Source organism: Arachis hypogaea, chromosome 9 (genome assembly GCF_003086295.3).
Source record: "Arachis hypogaea cultivar Tifrunner chromosome 9, arahy.Tifrunner.gnm2.J5K5, whole genome shotgun sequence".
Lineage (NCBI taxonomy): Eukaryota > Viridiplantae > Streptophyta > Magnoliopsida > Fabales > Fabaceae > Arachis > Arachis hypogaea.
The window spans coordinates 109,621,758-109,649,235 of record NC_092044.1 but is presented as its reverse complement, the minus strand read 5'-3'; the positions used below and the strand labels follow the sequence as shown (position 1 = coordinate 109,649,235).

At 31.4% G+C, this 27,478-nt stretch overlaps 2 protein-coding genes across 11 annotated transcripts; both read left to right on the top strand.

The window, feature by feature from the left end:
- The first annotated feature begins 8,253 nt into the window (after positions 1-8,253).
- On the top strand, positions 8,254-19,904 carry LOC112711683 (uncharacterized). Of its 7 annotated transcripts, none has more exons than XM_025764390.2 (9): positions 8,254-8,449; positions 16,780-17,056; positions 18,008-18,347; positions 18,509-18,633; positions 18,857-18,945; positions 19,044-19,118; positions 19,185-19,295; positions 19,367-19,462; positions 19,545-19,904. In XM_025764390.2, the coding sequence occupies exons 4-9, from the start codon at positions 18,519-18,521 to the stop codon at positions 19,800-19,802; spliced, it is 744 nt and encodes a 247-aa protein (XP_025620175.1). In that variant the 5' UTR covers positions 8,254-8,449; positions 16,780-17,056; positions 18,008-18,347; positions 18,509-18,518; the 3' UTR covers positions 19,803-19,904. The 7 variants fall into 7 exon arrangements, with proteins under 7 accessions (XP_025620175.1, XP_072059555.1, XP_072059556.1 ...); XM_072203454.1 differs by having other exon boundaries at positions 8,258-8,449; positions 18,496-18,633; XM_072203455.1 differs by having other exon boundaries at positions 8,258-8,449; positions 18,487-18,633.
- Positions 19,905-20,836: 932 nt separating this feature from the next.
- LOC112711682 (serine/arginine-rich splicing factor RS41) lies at positions 20,837-25,710 on the top strand. Of its 4 annotated transcripts, none has more exons than XM_072203457.1 (8): positions 20,837-21,764; positions 21,879-21,982; positions 22,427-22,537; positions 23,411-23,747; positions 23,972-24,084; positions 24,180-24,412; positions 24,701-25,339; positions 25,440-25,710. In XM_072203457.1, the coding sequence occupies exons 5-8, from the start codon at positions 23,989-23,991 to the stop codon at positions 25,462-25,464; spliced, it is 993 nt and encodes a 330-aa protein (XP_072059558.1). In that variant the 5' UTR covers positions 20,837-21,764; positions 21,879-21,982; positions 22,427-22,537; positions 23,411-23,747; positions 23,972-23,988; the 3' UTR covers positions 25,465-25,710. The 4 variants fall into 4 exon arrangements, with proteins under 4 accessions (XP_072059558.1, XP_025620172.1, XP_072059559.1 ...); XM_072203458.1 differs by having other exon boundaries at positions 21,597-21,764; positions 22,360-22,537; XM_025764387.3 differs by lacking the exon at positions 23,411-23,747 and having other exon boundaries at positions 21,504-21,764.
- Positions 25,711-27,478: the final 1,768 nt, after the last annotated feature.

Sequence of the window (27,478 nt, the reverse complement as noted above, 5' to 3'; positions counted from 1 at the left end):
TCATAATTTCAACCTGACGAACCCTTTCAGCCAAATGGGCTAAGTCAGGTATATGCACGTTAAGCAGTTTTTGATGCATATAGAATCCTAACCCCATAACTGCTATTTTCACTACTTCACTCTCAGGTAATGACACGTAACATCTACTTCTAGCGTTTTTGAAACGTATCATATGATCATAAATGGTTTCACCATCCTCTTGTTTCAAAGCAACTAGATTAGTAACTGCTACATTCAACTCCCCTCGGTAGAATTGAGCATGAAAAGCAGTTTCTAGCTGATTCCACGTCGTTATTGAATTTGGTTAAGATTCGAAAACTAAGTAAACGCATTCTTCGTTAACGAAGAAGGAAAAAATTTCATTTTCAAATTCTCATCATTGGCTAAATTCTCAATCTCGACCAAATATCGAGCGACGTGTTCAGTATTCGACTCTCCAGCTTTCCTTGCAAATTTTGTAATAATTTTTCGATTTTTCACCCTTCTTGGCACTTGAGCCATCTAAACAACTTGAGGGTGATAAACCCGATTTTTAGGGTTTATCTTGTGTTGAATTTATATGGTTTTGTCAATTTTCTCACATTTATTCAATGAAATAGCATGGTTTTGTAATTCTCCCTTAATTTGTGCTTAAGTATAAAAACATGCTTTTTAGGCCTTTAATTTGCTAGTTTTAATTCACCTTTGATTTCACTAGATGCCTTGATGTGTTTGTTAGTGAATTCAGGTTGAAAAGGGCTAGAAATGGATCAAATGAGTGAAGAGAAAAGCATGCAAAGTGGAGAATACATGAAAAATCAAGGAGAGCATCCATCGACCCATGCGTACGCGACGCTGCTCGCACGTGACCTCATTAAAGTGAAAACCATGGGGGCGATTTCTGAGCTTCTCAGGCCCAAATCCAACTGATTCCAAGGACTATTTCATGCAGAATTAAAGATTGGACAAGTGGGGAACACTTAGTGTAGTAATGTGGAGCCTTTAGTTAGTTTTTTAGAGAGAGAAGCTCCCTCTTCTTTCTAGAATTAGGTTAGGATTAGGTTAATCTTTCTTAGATCTAGGTTTAATTTCATGTTTTCATCTACTTTTTCTTTACAATTTCTTGTTTGATTGTCTTGATTTCTCTCTTTCCTCTTGTTAATTTCTCATTTTGGTTATGTTTATGTTGTGAACACTCTTGTCAATTTCAACTTCCTTTAATGCAATTTCATGTTTTATGTTCCTTTATTGTTTAATTGCTTTTTTATTGTTATTTCCTTGCAATTGGTAGTTGTTAGATTTTATCCTTCCTTGTCATTTATTATGCTTTCCTTTTATGCCTTCCAAGTATTTGACAAAATACTTGGAAGGATGTTAGAGTAGATTTTTTGTGTTCTTGGCTCGGGATGGTAACTTAGGAACCCTTGAGTTACTAATGTCCAAGCGATTGATAGTTGGGATCCATCGACACTAGCTCTCACTAAGTCAATTAGTGAAATGGTTAGGACTCATGGAGTTGGATTAATAAAGCTCATTTGACTTTCCTTCACTTGTTAGAGGATGACTTAATGGGATATCGATTGATCCTTGCAATTATCATATTGTGGTTAGTAATAAGGATAGAGATCCTTAACCATCAACCCTTGTCAAGACCTTTTTATCATTTGAGTTTCATTTACTTTCTTATCATTTACATTTCTTGTCCCTTATTCAAAACCCCAAAACATACAACCCATAACCAATAATTGAGCACACTTCTCTGCAATTCCTTGAGAGACGACCCGGGGTTTAAATACTTCGATTTATTTTTATTGGGGTTTGTACTTGTGACAAATAAATTTTTTATTGAGGAATTATTTGTTGGTTTAGAACTATACTTGCAACGAGATTTCATTTGTGAAATTCTTTACCGATAGGCAATTTCCGCACGTCAGAGGGAAAGCAGACACAAAATGGGGTCGGTTTATAAAACCAACGTTCAAACCAACTCTATTTGAGTACCTCTTCCACAATTCTTGTGACTTGATAACGTTCACCACCATGATTAGCACGTAATCGGGCTAGAACATCATCTGTATTTTGACCACGAGGAATTATCTGAGGATTCTCTCTGTTTAAAATATTATTTTATTTTGAAATATATTTTCAAATCCGTCAGTATTTTCCCTGACATCATGCCTTTCACCTTCATCATAATCAACAATTCGAGCAATTCGTTCAACTTACCTTGCAAGCCGTTCGAATTTCGATTTGTGATCAACCATCATAAGATTTAGAATTGTAGTCATTTGTTGAGTCAATAAGTTAACTAAATTATGATGACTTTCCTCTACATGTTGTTGAAATACCGCCATGGAATTAGAAGCATTCGATGTGGGCATATTGTTAAAATACCGCCATGGAATTAGAAGCATTCGATGTAGAGCCCACATTATAATCACAAGAGAATTCGGAATACTATTGTGGGTTTTGAGAATTATTAACTCCATTTACACTCCCAAAACGAACAGGAGGAACAAAACCACTCACCGGTGGAGTATAACCAGGAGGAAGGCCATAAAGAGGCCAACCAGTGGTTACTGGAGGCTGGACTGGTGGTAAGTTACCACGTGGACGAATATTACGTCCAATATTTTTAGTTTGTACGCTAGTAACCACCGTACTTTCACTTACAACCAAACCTTCCGAACGTGAAGTAACGTCCGAAGATTGCACAGTTATTGGTATGCTGTCATTGGTAGACAAACCAACCTTCACATTTGACACTTCATCAGCCATGTGAATAATCCTTCCACTTCTCAATTATATACACCAAATGACATCAAAAATCTTTTGACACACTTCAGTTTAAAACTATCCCACTGGGCGTGCCAATTTGTTTTGTCGATTTTTAACAAATCAATGGTGGTTCGATTCTAATGGTCTGGGAGCGAAACCAACTCCTCTTTTGCAGGTTCCAATTTTCTATAAGTGTATCAAAGGTTCTCGAATTAGACGAGCATTAAGATAGGGAATGAGTTCAAAAAGTGCAAAAGACTAAAAGAAATGTAAAATAAAGGATTCGAAAAGTAAAATTAACTGAAATCGAAATGGTTTGCATTGAATTTTAAAGAAAGCGATAAAGATGCCTTCGATTAAATCAAAGGACTTTAGACACAGAAATTAAAAGTGCTAAAATGTAAATTTAAATAAGAAAATTGAAGTTTCTTGAAAGATAAATTGAGTAGGAAAGGTAAAGTTTATTGAAAATCATAAATTGAAAAATAAAGACATGGAAGGAGCCCTACAGAAATCGAACTTGAATGCATACCCAGGAATTCGCTGGGATATGAATGTGCTTGAGTGTATTTCTAAAAAGAAGTTCCAACCCCGATTTTCTAAGATTCACTAATATTTATAACTCACTTCCATAACCGACTTTTAATCGAAAACTATTCGATTCTTCACTCGGGTAATTGCTCGATTTGTTAAGGTATTGAAATTGAGTCTGTGCCTCTACTTCCTTCCTCACACTTCATTTTCTCTTCGAATCAGCTTAATCTTTTGAAAGTAATTATTTCGACTAACAATTACAATCTAATTTTTTTAAACTGAAAACAAAGAAATTTAAATCCAAAACCTCTTAAGTGAGTACAAAATAACTATCTCATTTGAGCTATAACTTATTAACAAATATTACCATCTAATTAACTTTTTTAAAAACGTATATATAATTATCTTTGGCTTATTTCGTAGGAAAAATGTGAGAGTTATTGGTTCTATATGTTGCATCACGCACTAATAATTCAAAAGAAGCAGGAGAGAAATACTTTGTTTGATTGGGGGGAAAATAAAAAAAGGAACTATAAAAAATATATAAAATTAGTGAGACTCATTAAATTTTAAAAGAATTCTTCCTAAAAAAGTGAGAGAAATGGAAAGAAAGTTTGACATTTGAGATTATTCAGCTATTCTTGACATAACATAACGTAATCAGAAACTAAATAAAAATGTGAAATTTATATATTATTCTAATTCTAATAATCTTAGCTTTATAGAAAAGTATTAGAGAATTAACACTTCTATTTATTAGCCAATATTTTGGATCATATATTATTTATATATTATCAAAATTTAAAATTTAAATTTAGTATTTAAAATTTAAAATTATTTTTTTTGGTGACTAAATTCAAAATTAATTAAGCATTGATAAAAAATATATAATTTTTCTTTCAGTTTTTTATTTAAACAAATAAGAGAAGTTGATAATATTTTACCCCTTTTTTTCATCCTAATTTTTCGTTATGCAAACAAACTTTTGAATTCGATTCAATTTATCTATATGTCGGAATTTTATTTTGGTGTCTATCTATATATGTGTCGGATATATTATTTAAAACAGCACTATGTACAATAACCATAAAATTAAACTGTATAGATCTTGATTAAATAATATTCCTTTTGAAATTTCCGTACACATAAAGGTAATACAATGATAACGTCATAAAATGTTAAAACATAATTATTGCTTCTTATTTTCTTTAGTTATAAAAATACATAGAAATATAGAATTATATATTAGAAAATAAACTGTTTAGACAATTATTCCATCAGAAATCAAAGTAGACCCACATGCTGAAAATGAATACACTGTTATTATAATGGGGATACATTGATACATCATACATGCAGATATATATGCCACAAAAGCAAAAACAATATTAAGTAAATAAGTAATATAATAAAAATTCATTTTTAAAAAAATTTATACAATTGTCTTATACAAAGTTAATATTTAAAAATTATTAAAAAATTTAATCTATTTAATTAAATTATCTTTTAATAATTTTTAATTATTAATTTTATATAAAAATAACTACATGTGAATTTTTATTATTTTAAAATATTAGTTAAAAATGTTAAAATATTAATTATTAATGTTTTTTTATATATTTAACCCTTTAAAATATATTAAAAATATAGTGGTTGAATTCAAGCTAGCTAGCTAATATAACTTATTAGGAAAATCTATTGTTTGTGTTTAAATTTAGGAAATTTATTCTTTGCGTTTAAACTTAACTAAGGATGGAAATGAATACTCATTATACAAGGTATTTTTTATTTATTTTTGTCATAAATCTCTATTTAATTATTTTCGTATTATGACAAATATTTGTGAGTATTCGTATATGTGTTATCTTTTTAACACGAAATCCATAACATAATTCCTTAAAATTTGAACAAAATTTAATACAAATTAAAACAATCTAAAATTTTATAACACAATTTAATATAATCTAATACAATACAAATGTTAAATATTCAATATGATCACTTATAATTTTTTATATATAAATAAGTACATTTTAATAAATTTTTCTTTAGCAAAAATTTCGTGAATTCCCGTAAGATAAATACCTCTTCTATTCCGTTCACGTCTCTTATTTGTATAACAAGTCTCTATTTCAGTAAAAATTTCACGAATCTCCTTCAATTTTTTACTAATTTTTTTTAATATAAAATTTTTTAAGGTAATACATAGTTATTGAATTTTATGATATTTTTAAAATTATAAGACGAAACAATACATCTCTTATATATTAACAATACATTTTCACATGTTATATATTTTAATTAAAATATACAATACGTAAAAAAAAACTATGAACAAATTATTCCATCTTTATAATTTTAAAAAATATCATAAAATTTAATAACTAATTATTACACTAAAAGTTTTCCAACCTCTAAAACAATAAACCTCAATTCTCCACCGCAACTAATCCATGCAGACTATTTTTGCCATTTCTATCCCCTCTGTAGGATTATTATGTGTTCATAACACACAGTGAAAGAAAAAAAAGTAATCATAAAGATTTATTTTGTGTTTAAATTTTATTTCAATAATATACAATATATAGATAGTAGATCAAATGTAAATATCTTTAGACACTTTAGTAAAAATCACTTTCTCCTTCGATGGTACGAAGACGCTATGCGTATCCACATCGAGACCAACCTTTGCTGTCAACTCCTTGACCAATGGATATCTGATCTAAATTGAGAAACCTCTTGCAACTTTTTGCACGCCATAAAATTCTTCTCCAAGAATTAAGCTCACATACGTTTATGTGTGTAGAGGTAAAGGAATAAAACTCTTGTTATTCTCTCGTCACTTTCCTGTACTCTTGACGTACATATATATAGTACGAGATTTGTTACTTATTTTAAATTTGATTCTCAATTCAAATTTAAATCATATCTTAAAATTTCAAATCTGAATCATTCAAATTTTATGAGTCATATCATAACAATTTAAAACATAATCGATTTGGATCTCATCCAAATTTATAATTTAAATTCAGAAATAGAATAACTAATTATTCTCAAATCTCATTTAATATTCTCAATTATCATATTATTATTATATTTTTGGTGCTAGCAAAAAATATAATAATATTCCATCTGAATTAATATAATTATTTATTTGATCAAATCAAAATAATAATTAAATAATTCTACAGCAAAGATTAGAACACTCGTTAGTGTGTGACCCCATAGATTCAATATTAAGTGGGTAGTAAATTAGTCATACTAAATTTACTAATTAAGGTTGGCGTCTAGCAACACTCCTCAACGACCCGATAGTATGAAGTAATATAATTTTTACTAAGAACCTTAGAAAAACAAAGTAATTCCTTCCATCTTTCCAGCTCTTAGTTAACACTTAGAGTATGTTTTAATTGTCAAACTCTAACTTGTTACCATTATTATAATGTACTGTGAATGACTTAAGAAACTTATTTCTTCATTCATTCAATCTCCTTGGCCAAGGTTTTATTCATCTCAGTCATTATAATCATAGAGCTCAAACTCTTTACCGAGAGTTGACGGATTCTTTATGACTAATCATTAATTCTACAAGTATTTAAATTATACCCAATATCCATTCAACCAGCACCCTAGGGTATTAGGTGTCCGGAATCAAAGTATAATAAATACATTGTTAATTACTATGATCAGGTCAAAGGAAACTCTATTACTATGTTCATCTTGAGAATATCATATTGACAAATATGCGGTAATTATAACTATTAGAAATTCTCAGAGTGAGCCAGTTCAATGGTCATATCCCTATATGCACCATCTATATATATAATTTAATAAATGAGATCTATATCTTTATCCAACGAAGACCATTATATATATATTGATTTTTCCGGATTATTAATGTCCTTTTTAATAATCTTATGACTAAGAACAATTTAGATTAAATTATAAAAGTTTTATCTCTCAATATTATAATCACTATCATAATGATAAATCTCTAAATTTAATTAAGAATCTTATTATATTAACATTTTAATATAATAACAATAACAAATTATTTAACACATAATTAATTGAATTGTGATCATACTCCTTATTCCCAACACCCTCTACTTTTGTGATTGAGGTGAGGTGGAAAACTTATCCAAATCCAACCCTTTTTCTAATTTATAGTTCCGATGCATGCCTTTATCTTATCCATTAGGCTTTCTGGTCTGAGTCTTATTAACATTAGTTTTAGAAACATATATATGTATTAAGATACATTAAAAAAAATATATATTTTTATATTTTAAAATATATTAAATACATTAAAATAAAACAATTTTATTATTATACTTTAAAACCATAAGATAATTAGATCCTTCTTTATTAACCACACTTTGAAGTATATCGGTAGAGTATCTTTATTGATTAAGATATTTTTACTATTTATTAGATTTTAAATTGTACGGAGAATATATTTTTTAAAAAATAACTATTATATTAACAAAATTTGTAAATAATTAATACATATGTTATGATAAAAAAAATACTTCACAAAAGGAGAGATAATGTAAATTAAATAGATTATTGAAGTATAAGCGTGTGCAGATATTTTTAATAAAAAGAACTTATGCTATGATGATATATTGATATACTGTGAGACTATCGGGGAGAGAGATATTATCTCGACGATGTACGTGTACAGGTGTTTTTAGCAATTAAATTTAACTCATTTAAAATGTGGTGAAAAAATATTAAAATTAAAGTTGAACACTTGAATAATATCAAAAAAAGGAAAAACTTTTAAAAATATTTTATTAGATTTAATTATAAAAATAATTGATTCACTTAATATTATTAATTAATTTTTGTATTTAAGTTTATTATAAAAATTGAATAAATATTTTTTTAACACACTGTACAAAAGATTGAATTCTTAATTTTAAGAAATTATTTAGCAATAACATAATTAAAGTTACTGTCTATCTTCCTTTTTATGATTCACAGCTCAGAAGCCATAACCCGTTATTCTCTCTTTCTCTCTCTCTCTCTCACCTCTCAGACCCTAGCGGATTTCCACCAAACCTCACCTCCGATTTCGATCTAGAGATCTCAAGGGTCAGCTGCTGCATGATGCGGAGAATGCATGTAGAGAAGAGCTCTGCAGAATAACCAGGCAAGCACTACTTCTCATATATATACCATCCCTTTTGAGAATTTATCAAGTCTTCTGAAACTAAATGGCAATTTTTATTTCATCTTATTCATGTTTCATTTTTGCGATATACTATGTGAGTCATTTTAATTAATTATTTGGTAGTTAGAAATAAATTTATGTTCTTTTAACCAATTTCTTCAGTTTTTTCAAAATTAATAATGTATTATTGAATAAAATAAAACGTGGATTTTTTTCTTATTTTTTGAAGTACTTAATAAATTTTCATTTTTTATAATTATTAGAGTCGTATCTGATATGATCTCATATTTGACACAAGCATTTAATTTACCTATAAAATATACAGAATTGAATAACTAGCTCAAATGGTTTAGCACTTCTTAATTAGCTTTGTATTTATTAATCATGCTAGCTCCCTATATGTATTTAGAGAAATGCTAGTATTTCAACGTCTTTAGAAAGTCATTAACATCCTTAAAAAATTGTGAATCGTATTACACATTTAAATCATGTTAATAATTCAAAGAATAATGTCGAGATTTAGCATTATTTCCGTCAATTAATTTGAAAATCAACTAATAATAAAAAAAATAACCACCTTAAAGAAAAAAAAAAGTAAAAACAATCCAAAATTTAAGTAAAAAGAACATATTACGATAAAATAAATCAAATCAATTTAGGATTTAATTACAATTTAAGATTTAATATTTAAAATTTAAAATTTAAATTTTAAAATTTAAGACTTAGATAACCGGAGGTAGTGGCAAGTAGGAATGGCAGCATATATTTTATCCGCGGTATTTGATCCGCCTCAAATCGATCGGGTAGGGTTGTCAACCCGATCCGATGCGGGTATACTTGAGGGTGGAGCGGATTTGAGCGCGGATCAGGTAGGGTGTGATTAGTGTCTCAATTCTATTCGACCAACTCTCACTTTATATATGTATATTATAAAAGATGAAAATTCAAGGGCAATTAATTTTCTGTACTTAAATTTTTACCGTTTTAAAAGTATGTTATAAGTGAGTGTTGATAAAATACCTCTAACATAGTGCAAAAAGTCTTTATTATTAAGCCAAGATAATCAATTAATAATTTAACATTGTTATTTATATAAAAATTAATTCTATTTTAGTGATATATAAATACATTATAATGGATATCAATGGCTTAAAAAAGAGGGGTGAATCTATATCTCTTTTAACTTTGCTTGTGTTATTTTTAAATTATATGAATCTTTTCGATTCTGTTGAGTCACCACGAGTTGAATTGCAGGAGATATTTTTATTTTATTTCTTATCGATGGAGGAGTCAAAACAGAATTGTGAAAAAGGATAGTTGCTGTGAAGTATTACTGATTACAATAAGTATGAGACAATTTTATTTTGTCTCTTAGATAAGAAAACTAGAATTAGAATAGAGAGAGAGAAATAACACAGTCATATATCCTGGTTCACCTACTTTATACAATGTAATTTATATCCAGTTTCCATCACAATAATGATAAAATTTTTACTATCTTTGACCAAGATTACATTCACCATTTTTTCTAAGATTCAACCTAATTCTATCTGGGACAAACCCAATTTCTATTCAAGCTAGATTTAATTAGGACCTCACCCTAGATTTATAGCCACTATGTGTTCACCAACTTAGTAAGAGAATTTTCTCGAAATCATAAAAACAAAACAAAAAAATTATAAAGAAGTTTTTAAATAAATTAAACATTGGTTTTTCTCCAAGTCTCACTTTCGTTACCTTTTTTCTGTCAATGGCTTTTTCTTACATTTCGTACTGTAATATATTTTTTCACTGAAACAAAGAAAGATAAAACTGAGAAAACAAAATATTCAATTGAGAACCATGAAGGATAAGAATGAATAGCTCTATAAGTTATAGGAACCCAAACTTTGTGTTCTCACTTCTTGAATCAATATTTGACCATTCACCTCTTTAATAGAGGAGTGAAGCTTCAAAAGTTTAAAACTTTGCTTCAACACATTTGATTTCAATAAGTATGAGACAATTGAGAACTTTGTGATATATTACATTTCGTACTGTAATATATTTTTTCATTGAAATAAAGAAAGATAAAACTGAGAAAGCAAAATATTCAATTGAGAACCATAAAAGATAAGAATGAATAGCTCTATAAGTTATAGGAACCCAAATTTTGTGCTCTCACTTCTTGAATCAATATTTGACCATTCACCTCTTTAATAGAGGAGTGAAATTTCAAAAGTTTAAAACTTTGCTTCAGCACATTTGATTTCTTCTCCCCAAAAATCAATAGCAGTAGCGGCGCAGAATAGAGTAGCAACAATGATAGATGGAACCATACATGTATCCATACCTTCTAACTTCTCTTTCATCATTTTTTATCTTGCTTCAAGAATTTGAACCCTTCATATGTGCTTTGTCTCCAAGTAACATTTCTAACTATTGATTTCTTGCAAAACTCTATAACCTTCAAATCCTTGATCTTTTCAATTCGGTACATGCAAAGAGAGGATTTTCTTTAATAATTTCCAATGAAGCACAAAGATAAAAAGCTATCTCTGATGTAGCTGTAGGATGTAATCTTTGTTTGAAATCCTAATTAATTGACTTTCTCCTTCTTGTTTGAATTTAGTAATCTACTTTTTTTAACTTTGATTTGAGTCCTAATATGATTTTTTCTTTCTTGCTTTTTTTTTTATCTACACATGGGTGAGAAAAAAGAGAAGAAAGAGTTTGATTGGGTGGTATGGTAATTTGATTCAAATGAAAGTGGTATTTTTTTTTTAGTTACCAACCAACTAGAGTGTATGGATTTGGATCACCAATTGAGCCATCTACTTGTGTTTTGGGCCAAATTTGATTATTTGTTTTGGCTTTATGTTTGCTTTTGTTTCGATGAAAAATTGTTGGTGTAAGTAATAAATATTCTCTTGAACCATGTGTACAGTGTATGTGGGTCTGAAATTTATTGTTGGACCAGCTTATTTTATATTAATTTCCTGCTCAATTAAGCAAACTAATCATACACTTAATTGGATTTTTAACCCAACAATAATGTTTAGTCATCATTAGTCATCATTAATTAATTTTTTATTAGTTCTTTAAACTCAATACATTATATCACACCCCTACACTTAGATCACAGATTCACAGCCCTCCAAATTTCCGAAGAATCCTATTCTCTACTCGCTCACGTCTCCGATATCTACCGGCTTGGTTGTCGTATTCTGTGTTTGGCTGCTCGTATGTTCCATTCAGATTTCAGCGCTTTTCGTGCTCTGTTTAAATTTGGACGTTGTGCTATCATGATCTATTTATTAGGCTATATAATAATATTACGTATTTGTAAAAATATGCGAGTACAATCGGATATCCGCAGATAAAATTACGATTGGATTGCTCTCAACCTGCGAGTAAAATAGAGTTAAATTTTAATAAAAAAAAATAATTTGCGAATAGTGTTAGAATTGGGTTCAAACTTTATCTCATTCTATTGATAAGTGACTTTAGACAACGATTGAAAATTGTGTTGGATGGTTGGTGGTAAGAGATAAAATTTTGATATTGAAAAAAAGAAAGAAAAAGAAATGACAAATAATAAAAGAGTAATAATTTAAATAAAAATGGACAATTAAGTGAATTTGTTTGACTATAATCTAATAACTGATTATCGATGGAAGTTAATTTTTTTTTTAGTAACTCACCATACAGTCATAGGAGTTGTTTTCCACTTTTGGCTAAAGCTATATTCAAACCTAGATATTATTGTTTTGAAGGCCCATAATATACTAATTTAGTCAGCCCTTCGACCAAAATGAAGTTACTTGATTCTTTGTTAGCTCATTGATTCGAGTATAATTTACTGAAAATAGATTAAGTGAAAAAAATAAAAATAAATAAAAGTAAATAAATTGTAAAAAATATATTTTTATTAATAGCAAATAAATATAATATAAAAATTAAAGATGAGAATTAGAGGTAGAGAATAAGTATTAAAAGTTTTATTAGTGTTACAAGAGGATGAAAGGACTCTTAAAATGAATAAGAGTTAAGTAGGATTCGATGATGTTAGATGTTCTAGTGGAATACCCAAATACTAAATTTATAAATATTTTTGTTTGAAGTTGATGAACAAAATAAAGAATAGTGAGAAGAATTAGAGGAGAGTAAAAGATGAATATGAGTTTTCAAGTTTTAGAAAAAATCTTTCTAAGAGGAGTGGGTTGAGATCTTTTTATGGTCTCAAACCATTTTAAAAAAAGGAGTATATATGGTTACAATGTGATATTCAACCTACCTCATTTATCCAAATGCTTGTTATTAAATAGGACAGTTGGGAGAAGGTATTTTTGGGTGTTCTCGTCGTTTCAAGTCTCTTTAACTAAAAATGGGTATAATAAGAAAGAAGTTGATTTTCACGAATTATGTTAGTTATGATATTATTTCGGGTGTTTGTGACAAGGAGGTGTTTGAATTAAAAGGTGCTAATGATATGTGATATTAGTGAATGAACATCTATTTTGATTTACTTACAATTAGATGTCATTCTTTATATTTCAAATTCAATCAATCCACTTTCACCAATTTAATTCCCATTAAAAAAAAATTCAACTCTTAAAATATTTTTTTAGATTTCATCCTTTTGATCCAACCCAACACCTCTAGAAGAAATTTTACTCTTTTTAGTCATATTTTAGGTCATATTAAAATTATTCACACAATAAAATTACACTTTTAATGTAGAATCACTCACAAATGGACTTGTAACTAGAAAAATAGACAAAATGAATATTATTCATTATTTTACTTCAACACATTAATCATAAGAACTAGCATATGAATATAACAAATTCTGGTTTCTACGCTTTGAAAATAGAGTAGAAAATATCACATATTAAGCATCAAATTAGGGGTAAGCCATCATATTGCTATCATGCCATAAATAGTAAAACAGTGTGTGTAGGCGTTGTCCTTCATTCCCATATCAGATTACAAACTGAGAACTGCATACTCAAATCATATTATTAACTTGGACAAATTAAACTATCATTAAGCTACTGGTTGGTTTTAGCCAAAGTGTAAAACCACCCACCAATTAAACTATCATTAAGCTACTGGTGGGTTTTAACCAAAGTGTAGAACCACCCAGCATGGAACTCATAAGAACTCTCACACATACATAACACACAAAAAATATAGTTGACTCATTTTTAAAGATGGTAGAAACATCTTAAAATAGATCGAGTATACATATACAACAACAACAACAAAGCCTTATCCCACTAAGTGGGGTCGGCTACATGAATCAAACGACGTCATTGTGCTCTGTCATGTATCATTTCTACAGAGAGACCGTTTACATGTAGATCTCGTTTGACCACCTCATGGATGGTCTTCTTAGATCTTCCTCTGCTTTTCGCCCTTTGTCCATCTTCCATCTCATCCACCCTCCTGACTGGATGTTCTATCGGTCTTCTTCTCACATGTCCAAACCACCTGAGACGCGATTCAACCATCTTTTCTACAATAGGTGCTACTCCAATTCTCTCCCTTATATCTTCATTCCTTATTTTATCCAATCGCGTATGACCACTCATCCATCTCAACATCTTCATCTCTGCCACACTCAGCTTATGTTCGTGCTCCCCTTTAGCCGCCCAACACTCCGTACCATACAGCATAGCCGGTCTTATAGCGGTGCGATAGAATTTACCTTTAAGTTTTAAATGCATTTTTTTGTCGCATATAAAACCAGATGCACTCCGCCATTTTGACCAACCTGCTTGGATCCTATGATTTACATCATGTTCAATCTCTCCATTATCCTGTATGATGCACCCAAGATACTTAAAACTTTTAACTTTTCGTAGGGTGTTCTCTCCAATTTTCACCTCTATATTGGAGTTTTCCCTTCTCAGACTGAACTTACATTCCATATATTCCGTCTTGCTACGGCTTATGCGCAGACTATACACTTCTAGAGCTTCTCTCCATAACTCCAACTTCTTATTTAGGTCTTCCCTTGACTCTCCCATAAGGACGATATCATCGGCAAAAAGCATGCACCATGGCACAGGTTCTTGGATGTGCTCTGTGAGTACTTCTAAGACTAATGTGAAAAGGTATGGACTTAAGGATGATCCCTGGTGTAATCCTATACCAATAGGGAATTCCTCTGTCACACCACCTTGAGTCTTCACACTAGTTGTGGCCCCATCATACATGTCTTTAATTGCCCGAATATATGCGATCCTTACTCTCCTCTTTTCTAAAACCTTCCATAAGACCTCCCTTGGTACCCTATCATACGCTTTTTCCAAATCAATAAACACCATGTGTAGATCCCTTTTATTACTACGATACCTCTCCATCATCCTTCTTAATAGGTATATCGTTTCAGTGGTAGATCTGCCTGGCATAAATCCAAATTGGTTCTCTGTTACTTGTGTCTCTTTTCTCAACCTCCGTTCTATCACCCTTTCCCATAACTTCATAGTATGACTCATAAGCTTAATCTCTCTATAATTTCCGCAACTTTGTATATCCCCCTTATTCTTGTAGATAGGTACCAAGGTGCTCTTTCTCCACTCATCAAGCATCTTCTTTGACCTTAAAATCTCATTAAAAAGCTTGGTTAACCAGTTGATGCCTTTTCCTCCAAGACCCTTCCAAACCTCAATCGGGATATACATATAACAATAAAAAATAAAAAATATAGTTTACTCACTTTTAAAGATGGCGGAAACATTTTAAAATAGAGTATATATATATATACACACTGCCGACTTCATAAACAAAATTTGCTAGTTTAACTACATTTAATTAAAGATGTCCGAAGCATCTTAGATTATTCAACTAAGAAAATTAGGTCAAGCTATCCTTTCATGATCAAACCTTACTTAATGCTCCAAATTAAACTAGTTTTTTCAAAAATCATTACAATGGTTACATATGATCTGAGTACAAAATGACTTTGATTGGGATAGAATTCATTTTTTTGTTGATTAGACACCTACCAATAATTTAAGGTGGCTACTCCAACGAATATTTTATGATTGTTATCATGTAAAGATATTTTATTTTGACTATTGGATGATAAATCATAAGGCTTGATTTTTATATGTTATAAAAATATTATCTTTATGTAAAGTGTGACTAAATAAATAGTCACGCTTTTTAAACAAAGATTATCAGGAGAAAATGTTTTTAGAATCTTCATTGGAGTAGATAATTCAATTGAGAAAAGAATAATTTTGACTTACTAAAATCTACGTTTTAACAAGGGGCAATTTCTTGGATAACTGAGGAGTTCAAAGACACCCTCAAAATTTCCAGGCTTTTTGTCAGTTGTGCGTGTGTTTATGTAATATAGTTCTTCCAAAATAAAATAAGAATTTGCTAATAATGAATTTTAGGAAATTTGTTAGGAGAATGAAAATAAAAGCTTTTAATTCTTTCCATATATTCAATATATTGAAGCCTTAAGCTTATTCTCTTCACAAAAAGTTTAACAATTAAGTCTTGATATTCATTATCTATGTATGTTGATTTAAAAATTAGATCTTAATTTGGATAATGACATTATTATTCCTATTTTTAATTTGATAATGTTATTCAATTCTACACGTAATTTTTTTATTTATATGAATTTGTAAATAGAGTATTATTTGTAGATAAGATCCATAAGATCCATAAGATATGTGACAGAGTATAGTTACATTTTTTTTATTGGCAGAGAGTATAGTTACTTTAATTAAGTGACATCTAGTTAATAGTATGAACAAATGGGCTCAATTTTTTAGGTACGGAATCCGTTACTGTGCTTTTTCTGGATATGAAAATAGGAAGTGATAGACGAGAAGGTGGAAAAGTTTTATATTATTTTCAGGTGAACGAAATTGGAGATTTTGAATTTTTTGTTAAAAAAATAAACAAAAAAATCGGAAGGTACGACTTGTTAATAGCTGGAGTTTGAATTTTAATAATGCAAAACAAACAGTGCGTTTTGTATATATATTATTTTATGAAGCTGAAAATAAAATTGTAGGGTCCGATTGCCTTTTTTTAATATTAATTTGAATTTGTCAATGATAAACGGTGGTCCGATTTAAAGTTATTGAAAATATAAAAGTGTGCAATTAGTCTCAGATTTCGTGTTCTTCTTTAAGCTTGTTCTTCTTCTTTTGACTCTCTGCATTTGTATTTTTTTCTTTATGGTATGTAACCCAAAAATTTATTAGTGTGGTTTCTGTTATTATTTAGTAAAATAAAAAAAATAAATGATAGAATATTTTTGAAAGTGTATTATTTTTTTTCTTTGACATCTTCAGTTCCTATCAAGATGCAAGCTTGGAGGGAGGAGAAAGGAAGAAGACGAACTAGTAATGTGTGGGTGTTGTTTGATGAAAAGAGTAAAGTAAAAACCGATGATGAATGTGGAGGCTTAATGCTGGGTAGGGCACCATTGGGAGGAGCCAGATGAACGCGACAAGTGGCAAGGAAAGCACAAATCGGAGGGTCCGTCTTCTTTGTTACAACTCGGACAGTCCGAATTGCATCTTACAAGTCGCAGAGTTCGATTTGTGGTATACCTGACACCACGTTGAGGTAAAGCACTCCCTTTTTTCATAACAAGATCCAATACATACTATACTCTCATATGAAAATTAAAAAACGGAACAAATAACTGAAAAAAATGTTAGGAGACTAATTTTTTTATTAATGTTGGGTAATATTTCAACTCAATGCTTTATTTTTATATTATTAAAATTTAAAATTAGAATTTAATGTTTAATATTTATTTTTATGTATTAAATCATTTTATTGGTCACCTAACATTTAATTTGTTGATGAGTAAATATATAATAATATTTTTACATCGTTCATCTCATATGGTTTGGGGAGTGGATGCTCTCCAATGAAAAAAAAATTGGATAGTGTCTAGTATTTGATTTCACTATTTATTGTTCTCTCTCTTATTAATTTCTAGTCCTACTTATAGAATTAAAGGTGAGAGATCACAATTTATTTTCTCCAATAAATAAAAAAATGGAAAGAATATATTTCCTTTCAAATACTATTTTTTCATACAACATGTATTTTATATTGATAAAGGATTTTAATTGTTGATTTTAGTGTACAATCTCATTTGAAAGGCAAAAGCATCCACTTTGGAGATAACGATAGTCCACAAATTAAAAGAATAAAAACAAGGTGGATACTACAATGAAGATGGCAAAAATATCTTCTCATGAAGATGCTTTGGTTAAAAGTGTGGTTTATTTATTTAGCCACACTTTAAACAAAAACAACACTTTTATAAATATCAAAATCTAACCATACAATCCATCATCCAAAGGTCAAAAAGAAATATACTCATATGAAGACAATTATGCCATCTTCATTGTAGTATCCACCTAAAAACAATGTGTGGTGTACAGGTGTAGGACGTTTGTTTGTTACATTTGTGTTTGATATATATACACTATCATCCCTTTAATTTGTGTGTACCATATTATTCTATGGACTCCATTATTATGAAATCAAGCTTCCCTGCAGTACTCTTCTCAAGAAAACCTCAAATCAGAGCATTGAGCAAGGTTTCGATCAAAGCCCCGCCTGCCAGTTTCGATTACAGGGAAGAGATTGGTCAAGAGTCGAAAGCAGCCATAGCTGAATGGCACCCTGAGTTGCTTGACTTGGCTGAGAATGGGAGCTTGGTTTTGGTGCAGAAGAAGAGGTTTGGCCCTGTCCCTTCTTGGAGGACTGAGTTCGTGGAACCCGAGGAGATTTGGCTGGTCGGAACCAACCATGTTTCGCAGAGGTCCGCCGTGGAGGTAGAGCGCGTGGTGCGGTGTCTCAGACCAGATAATGTGGTTGTAGAACTCTGTAGAAGCAGGCAAGCGTTCATTCTTCTTTTATTCTAACGCTGCTTCTTTGAGTCCACATCTGAAATGAGATTTATGTGTTGAAGTAATAAATTTATGAGACAAGAACAACATTTCATTGTTTATCTTGAATCCACATCTTAATCTCAGTTGTTGCAGATTTAATTTCCAGAGCTGGGATCATGTATGCATCTGGCAATGATGATGACGTTGATGAAGTAGGCAAGTTCAGATCAAACATGTTCTCTTTGAGTGGCACTGGCTTCTTTGGAGCTGTTGGTCGCAGCATAAACTTGGGTAATAAGTAATAATAACGTATATTATACAATAATTTTATTTTCGGAAATGTTTGGTAATCAAAAGAAAATTAATCAAAAACAGCAATTTATCTTGTTTAGCATTTATTAATTGTTACGACAATTAATGAATGCTAAATAAGGCTAAGTTCTATCTGTTTTTTTTCTTTTTTCTCCTTAATATTATCGTTTTATTTTATTTATGTGATAAATGTTGTGATCAGGTGGTCAAACTGCTTTGGCATTGAGATTGCTTCTGGCTGCTTTCTCATCCAAGATCTCTTCAGATATTAACCGCCCTTTTGGTGACGAGGTGTTTTAACTTTAACGCTCTTCTTTATAGTATAATCTCCTCTTTTTTTTTCTTTATATATATTTCTTATTAATTAGAATACTACATATCCGATGCAGTTCCGTGCTGCTCGAAAAGCTTCTGAGCAAGTTGGTGCACAGATTGTTTTGGGAGATCGTCCCATTGAAATAACAGTACGTACATATATAAAGGCAACAATATAGAATATGATATATAATAATTACTTACTATGTATGCAGCTACAGAGAGCATGGAAGGCTTTAAAATGGAGTCAGAAACTAAGTTTAGTCACCTCGGTTATTGGTGGGATAGCTTCTTCTACTTCTGACATTTCTGCAAATAAGCTTCAGGTTCCTTATCTAAACCATCATATATTATTAATTAATATTCACAAAAGACTAACTGTGAGAGTTGCACGCAGGAAGCAAGTTCAGATGATGGTACATTTCAACTTTATGAGCAACTAGGTTTTGCATACCCATCACTATTGCCGCCTCTCATACATGAAAGAGATGTTGTAAGATTCTCTATTCCTTTGGATTTGTGAACAAATACTAATGAGTATATATATAGATGTTGATGGTTTTTGGCGTTTGTAGTATATTGCATGGTCATTGAAGCGAAGCAAAGCTGTGAACAATTGTAAAAGCGTGGTGGGTGTTATTGGAAAAGGGCACATGAATGGTGTAATATACGCACTCTTATCTGATACAGGCAACTTGAGGTTTCGAGATCTTGTTGGCACAAGAGATTCCAATTATCAATGGATTCTTGACCTTGTTAAGGGTTTAATCAGGGACACAGCCATTGGTCTTCTCTTATGGGCCTTATATCAATTCATATATCACACAACATAAAAACACAATTCTATTTTGTCTTACATTTTTTGTCACAAATCCTATCACATATATGTGTATATGAACTGTTCAAATGTATATACATGAAACTTTTAAATAGAACTTCTCATGCCATGTTGGACTAATCCAATTCATGTGCTTCAATTATAAGCCTAACTAGCTTTACAAAGATGTGAGGACTAGCTGAGATTTTAAAACTCTTGGTCAGTTGAACCACCAGTGCAGCTTTTAAGTTTGATCCTAGCTATGATGGTTCAAAACCAACAACCAGTGCTTCAGCTGCAATATAAAGGAAAAAAAACGATGATTCAATTTGAATAATGTATCGTTCCTAAAAAATAAACATGTTTACTAAAATGGAACTAATTCCATTCCTGATTGGAATAATAGCCTGTACAAATTAATTTTGCTGGTGGTGACATCTCAATACAAATACGTGAAAGAATTGGAATTTCTGTTCTAAGATTCAGACTGGATTTGATTTGAAGTCAGGGGGTGTGCAGCTTGTAAGAATTAGAGATGAAAGTGCCCTACAGATTGCATTTTCTATCCTTATTTTCCTCCCAAAGATTTACTCGTGTACACTGAATATCCGATGCAATCTATGCAGCAAAAGTGCTCCGGGATGTTAGTCTGCGTTTGTTTATATAAGTATGAGATATTTAGATAGGACATAAAAATATAAAATTATATTTGATGGACGAGATATGAATAGAAATATTGTGCTTAGGAGAAATTTCAGGGACAGCATTTTTATTAAAATTTGGTTAGCACTTAATCATAAAAAAAAAGTGAATAATTTCACACCATTGGATGAAATCTCACACCATTAAAAACATCAATTATGATTAATTGATGGCTAAAAATCACAAAATTTATTAGCCTCTAGCACTCTTCTTGTGTCTAGCAACTTTTGTATTTTGTAACCATCAATTGGTCATCAATAATATTTTTAATGGTGTGAGATTAAATCCAATAATATGGGATCATTCAGTTTTCTTTTGACGGTTAAATATTGGCAAACTTTTTAAAATGGAAAAGTTTAGGGGACCAGCAATTTTGTTGCTGGCCCCTAGCATTGCTCTTTTAAAATATCACTGGCCTCCGAGACTTTCTCAACACTAAATTAGTATATTTTGTGTCGACAAAAAAGTCATAAAAACACTAATAAGAAACACAATTTATTTTTATTTTATTATTCTTATTAATTTTTTATTATTATATATTTTTTAAAATTTTTTGAATGAAATAAAAAATAAAAATAAATTAAATTTTTATCATTTGTTTTAATTTGTTATTAAATAAACTATAACACTAATTTGTGTGTTTTTATCATTTGTCTTATTTTTAATTTCTTATCTTATATTGTTTTCAAAATCAAATGCAGCATTATAGATAAAAAGCTGCTTGAAAATGGCCAAACTTAAATAGAACATTAGGGCAAATAATGGGTTGGATTAGGAGAAAAACTAGAAAAGAAGAACAGAAATGGCAAAGTAGGCAATTATTTCGGATACCGTTTGTAAAATTCGAGGGTCTATTATTTTTTTTATTATTGTATAATAATAAATCTAGTTATATATTTATTTAATTTAACATACGAAACATTTTTTTGCATATTTTATTATCATTTTTTTTCTTGAATTTTAAATAATAATAAAATATTATGTATATAAAAAAGTAATTATCACGTATTTGTTCAGATAACTTTCGAAATAAAACTATTTTCAATGGGTTAAGTAAAAGAAGTAATTTTTCAACAGTCTAAATGGACAAGAAGAGGGGCATTTATGCAAAACAAAAAAAAGGGAACAAACTGAAGAAGGTTGTATTTGTATATAAGATGGACACTTTCTCAGATCCGCATCTTTGTCTGGTCAACACAACCAACTACTACCCAAAATATCTCTCTCTGCACTTTAGGGTTCCTCCTCTCTCTCTCTCTCTCGCCTGTTAGCCAAGGTAATAATCCCTCGCTCCTTCCTTTCCCACCATCTAATCTCGTTTCTTCGCTTCGAATTTCCACTCAAATTTGTTTTTTTCTCTTTTATTTCGTGGATTCTATCTAATTTACAGGAAAATCCGAGATCTGGAATCTGCAGGCGTTGGATTCGAGTTTCTGATTCTTGCTGCTGTCTATTGTAGATCTGACAGCTCTCTTACTTGACCTCTGCTACAAGGTGCGTTTTTTAATCTATTTCTTTGAATTATGCTCTACCCCTTTTATTGTTGAACATTAATTTTAATTGATTTATGTGGCTAGCTGAATGTGCTAGATTATATAGCTGTCTTACAAACGAGAATGTGAGAATTTGTTGAATGTTGAGAGAATTCGAAATAATCTGAAAGTGTATAATGGGAATGTCATTTTCTGATTATGAAAATTTGCATGTGAGGCTTGATATTTATTTTTAGATTTTTATCTTGGTTGTGCAATGTCTTTTTACAGATTGGTTATACTAGTTTCTATCCAGACGTTATCTATAATCTTTTCAGGGATGGTATAGGATAGCAGTATTATTGTTAGTTTGATTATGGAATCGATCTAATTTGACAGTTATCCAGTTATGCTTATCCATGCTTCAGCCTCGTCGGCACTAAACGTTGCATCATACATCTTGTAGGAAAAATGAGGCCTATCTTCTGTGGAAATTTTGAATATGATGCCCGGCAGTCTGAGCTGGAGCGGCTTTTTAAGCGATATGGGAAGGTTGATAGGGTGGATATGAAGTCTGGTAAGTGCTTTCGTTTTTGTTTTCCTTGCTTTACCTCCCAAGTTTCTTCTGTTCACTGTAAGCTGGCTCTCTGTGTTAGTGTATTGGATAGGAGATTTTGATGAACTGGGTACTTGAGGTTGAACTCGGATGTTTGATCTGTTGGATTTTACACTACTTCAGAAGTTTACTTGTGGAATATCATACTTTTTAAGATCCGAGAAATGCTCTATCCTTAAACTGAACAGCCTCCTTAATCTTTGAGACAGCAGGTTTATTATGGTTAATATTCATTTGATTTGGGTTTATTGCCATTCGGTTGGTTCAATCTAATTGACTAATTGTTAAGGAGAGACCGATATTATCGGTACTTAGAATTATAGTAAATTAATATCCATACAACTAAATTCAGAAACAAACAAGAAATTACTTATTATCATCTATGCTCCAGGGGATTTCAGGATAAATTATGGTGGGACAGGGTCTCATGGGAGAACTCTCTGAATTATAAGATTCGGTTTTCATAATAATAAATTGGTTAGTTTATAATATAAGCGTTTGACTTGGGAACTGAAAACACCTAATAATAAAAGTACCTGTGCCGTTTCATCATCTGGAACACAAGTTTGTAGGTGAGAATAAGAAAAAAAAAAATTCACACCTCACATATTTGCTTAGACCTGTAAGACATCCACCAGCGGGGAGGAGCGATTGCAGCCTTATCTGATATTCGGCATCATAATGTGGTTCAGCAGCCAGCTTGGTGATTCAGTTTCAAGAGTTGGACCAGCACCTTGTTGAGCATTTGTGGGGGGTTCAAGATATTTTTTAAAAGTAAAAAAATAATCTTTTTTGAAGCATCGGCCCCCATACTCAACATTTTCTTTGACGCAGGAATATTTTGGCATATCCATTTACTCCCAAGCTAATGGATGGGATTTTCAGAAATCCATTCCTGCCTGAGACGCACATTCTTCTTTAATTGAAGAATCATTCAATTTGATCTGCAATGGCACAACCGTTCCACGTATTCCTCAGTCACATATGCCCTTCACTTTTCGTGCCTTTTGCCCAGCCTTCAATCTCAGACATCTTTTGAGGTTGACATATTTGCCAACCTCACAGCAGAGGCAGCAGAATAGATGGAGAGGGCACTCACTTTCCATTGACCCACCATGACTCCTACTCTTTTGGATTCTTGTTCTTGACACCAATTTGTTTAATACTCAAGGTCTGTTACTACTTCTATTGGTCAAATTAGTTTATAGAAGTAAGGAGGTTTACCAAAATTTTTTAATTTACGAGTTCTTTGTGTTGGTGATGGTTTGTCTATAGCTGAAGGGCCAGTTGTTGGATACAAATTGAAGTGTTTGTGGACTGGGCCCATTGATCAAGTTGTCTCATCTTTTTGTTAGTATTCAATGCTTAATTTAGCATACTTTGCTTGGTTTGTAGGATTTGCTTTTATTTATATGGAAGATGACAGAGATGCTGAGGCTGCAATTCGTGCCCTCGATCGTATTGAATTTGGTCGGAAGGGGCGCAGGCTTCGTGTTGAATGGACAAAGGTGAGACATTATTTATGGTTGTTGATGAGAGTACTTGTTTATCATTTTGTTGCCATTTATGTTTTCATCAACATTGAACATACTGTGTTATACAGCATGAGCGTGGCGTTAGAAGACCTGCTAGTTCAAGAAGATCAGCTAATGGGAGGCCATCAAAGACCTTATTTGTTATTAATTTTGATACATACCATACCAGAACAAGGGACTTGGAGCGGCACTTTGAGCCATATGGTAAGATAACCAGTGTGAGGATCAGAAGGAATTTTGCTTTTGTTCAGTATGAATCAGAGGATGATGCTAGCAGAGCACTGGAAGCTACAAATATGAGGTAATTTGATGTATTTAAAAATATTTTATGATTGGAAATTTCAAGCATCTTTATATTGATCAAAGATATTTTTGACATCTGAAATTTTTCCTTGGCCTTTAATAAGTACTGACCATTATTAAGAGGTTCTGTGGGGTTGGCTTTTTCTTGCTCACCGTTCTGTTGCAATTATGGGTGCCCTTTAATTCTTACTAATTTCATCTTCCCAGTATACTCTGGTAGTTAGCTTATGGTTGGACTTATAACATTCAATTTTTTTATTTACTTTTTTCAAATTTTAATGTGCAGCAAGTTATTGGATCGGGTTATTTCAGTTGAGTTTGCTGTTAAAGATGATGATGACAGGCGAGGTGGACATAGTCCTGGGAGAGGTCATGATCGTCAGCGTGACAGGAGCCGTGATGGAAGGCGGTCACCCAGTCCATATCGCAGAGAAAGGGGTAGCCCTGATTATGGCCGTGGGCCTAGTCCATATAAGAGGGAAAGGGGCAGTCCTGACTATGGCCGAGGCCGCAGCCGTAGTCGTAGCCATAGTCCCCTTCGAAGAGAGCAGCAAGTTAGTCCTGTTTATGGGCGTAGAAGCGCTAGTCCATATGGAAGACAGAGGGATGGCCCTGATCCTTCCCGTGGGTCTAGCCGAAGCCCTTACCACAAAGAGCGTGGGAGAGCTGACCATGGAATCTCTCCTTCCCATAGTCCTGATGGAAGGGAGACAAGCCCCCAAAATGGCCGTGGTCCTAGTCAAAGTCCTTATGATACTCAGAAGGCTAGCCCTGTAAATGGCCACGAGACCAGGGATAGTCCCGATGGAAAAGGGAACCCTAGCCCTTACAATGGTTATAAAGGAAGCCCAAACACGGGGCTTGAACCAAGGGATAGCCCCAACTATAGTGGTCCTGAAAGTCCCATGCATGAAGCATATCACAGGTTTCCATAATTTGTATTTGTTTTTACCCATTTTTGTGTCTCCTTTTTATGATACTTGTCTGAAATTGTTTTGCACTTTTTCCTATTTGTGATAATGCAGTCAGTCACCCCCTGCAGAAGAATGATTCCGGTCTGTGGATGACAAAGCCAGAAGGGCCAATTGAATTGTAATATTGGGTTATGGCAGGACAACATTTTTTTGTCTTGTTTTTATCAGAGTACTTTAGCGTAGTGGGGATAAAGATCTGGAACTTGTGATGATGATGTTGCAACTGATTAGTCTTTTTATTCATTTAGATAGTTTCATGTTTCGTTGTCTGCTTAATATTGTAGAATCTTTGTTTACAGTGAAATAGATGGCACTTTATATATCTTGAATCATCAATGTTAGTCATTTAGATGTTGCATTATTGCCGTATTCTTAAAACAGATTTGATCCTAAAACTTAAATTTGAGACTTTCGGTTAAGAGACTGAAATACTTATTATTTTAACTAATTGCAAGTTGGTAATCTGAATTGAAAATGAGTACGCTACTAAATAATTACTTTATATCTATGATTTGATTCGAATATGATTGGAATCTTAACTTTCAATGTATGACCCCATTGCCCATGAAGAAGAAAAAGAAAAATAATGCTGTAGGGATCACGGGATGCTATCAATGTCATATATGTTCAAGATTAAATATAGTTTATTCCCATTTTCAGACATAAATGATCTTTCTTCGACAATATAGAAATTTAGATTATAGGATTTACTTTGTGTTATCTATTAGTTATTATATTACATATCTCTTTATTTTTAAATATAATATTAAATTATCTCGTGAAATTCATGTTTTATCTAATAATAATAGATGTTAAAGTGTAGTGTGTCAAACTCCTTATACAAACCAAACATATGGAAGCATTTTTCCTTTTAATAACTTTAGACCAGAGACACGTGAAAGTACTTTAATGAGTGAATTGAACATTACATCACATTCAAATCTTCAAAAATGAACGAAGCCTGATCAATGTGAAACTAAACAAACTCAGTAACTGATAACTTCTACATATTTATATATTAATTATTAGCTCTTCAAGTATTGACAGAGAGGCTTATCTGATTGACAAAAAGTTTAACACTGGTAAGTTTAGACGGAAAGTAATAAAAGAACAAGAGATTTCATATTTCAGATAAAGATTCACAAAAAGTTAAGACGTGGAAAGTTATATTTACTTCTGTTCTTTGCTTTAGGTGTAAAAGAGACTAGCTAGTTACGTGCATGATTGTGTGAATGTGCCTTATTACTTTCCTCTTCAATTTAATATCAGTATGCACTTGCGTCACAAGATTAAAGGACATTTAGTGCCACTAATAAGACTATATATATATATATATACACAACAGTAATTCGATTAAGACAATAGTTGTATATATAAGTACTTACTTTAGCATCGATAATTTTTATCATAATTCCAGTTGCCACTCGTAGAAATATAGGATAGGACCACATCATCAATAGCTAGTTGTATTTACAATGCAACAATTGAATAAAATAATTCCACTAAACTGAAGCTACCTAAGTACCCTTTGAGTATAGTAAGAAAAATAAATTGAAACAGATACATTAATAGCATTGTTAGTAATTAAGATCAAGGTAATGTTATTTGGAAAAATAAACCTATTTGTGTATTGATAAAGTGGCATGGGAAATTAATGGCTTTTACTAATTAATGTGACTAAGTCAACAGAAGAATTTCAAAGATCTTTGTTATTGTAAGTTCTTAGTATGCTAAAGGATAATATCTAAAGTGTTTTAAACTATGGCATAAGATGTAAAATGATATCCATTAGTCTGAAATTTTAAGAAGTGAAATCTTTGATAACATCCCTGCTAAGTGTTAGACCTATGAACATGTAACATAAAGATATATATTAATTAACCAAATCAAATCTCATGTGTCTCTTGGACCTTTCCTTTGAAAATTAAAGATCTAGCTATTGTAGTGTCGGAAAACCTTGTAAGTAATGACCAAAGCTTTTAACTAAGCTTATCGTCTTGCTAGAAACCCTTAGATGGATGTGTTATCAATGTTTATCCATTTTCAACGTTTAACACTATGGTCTATGGTCATATCAAAAGGCTTTTTCA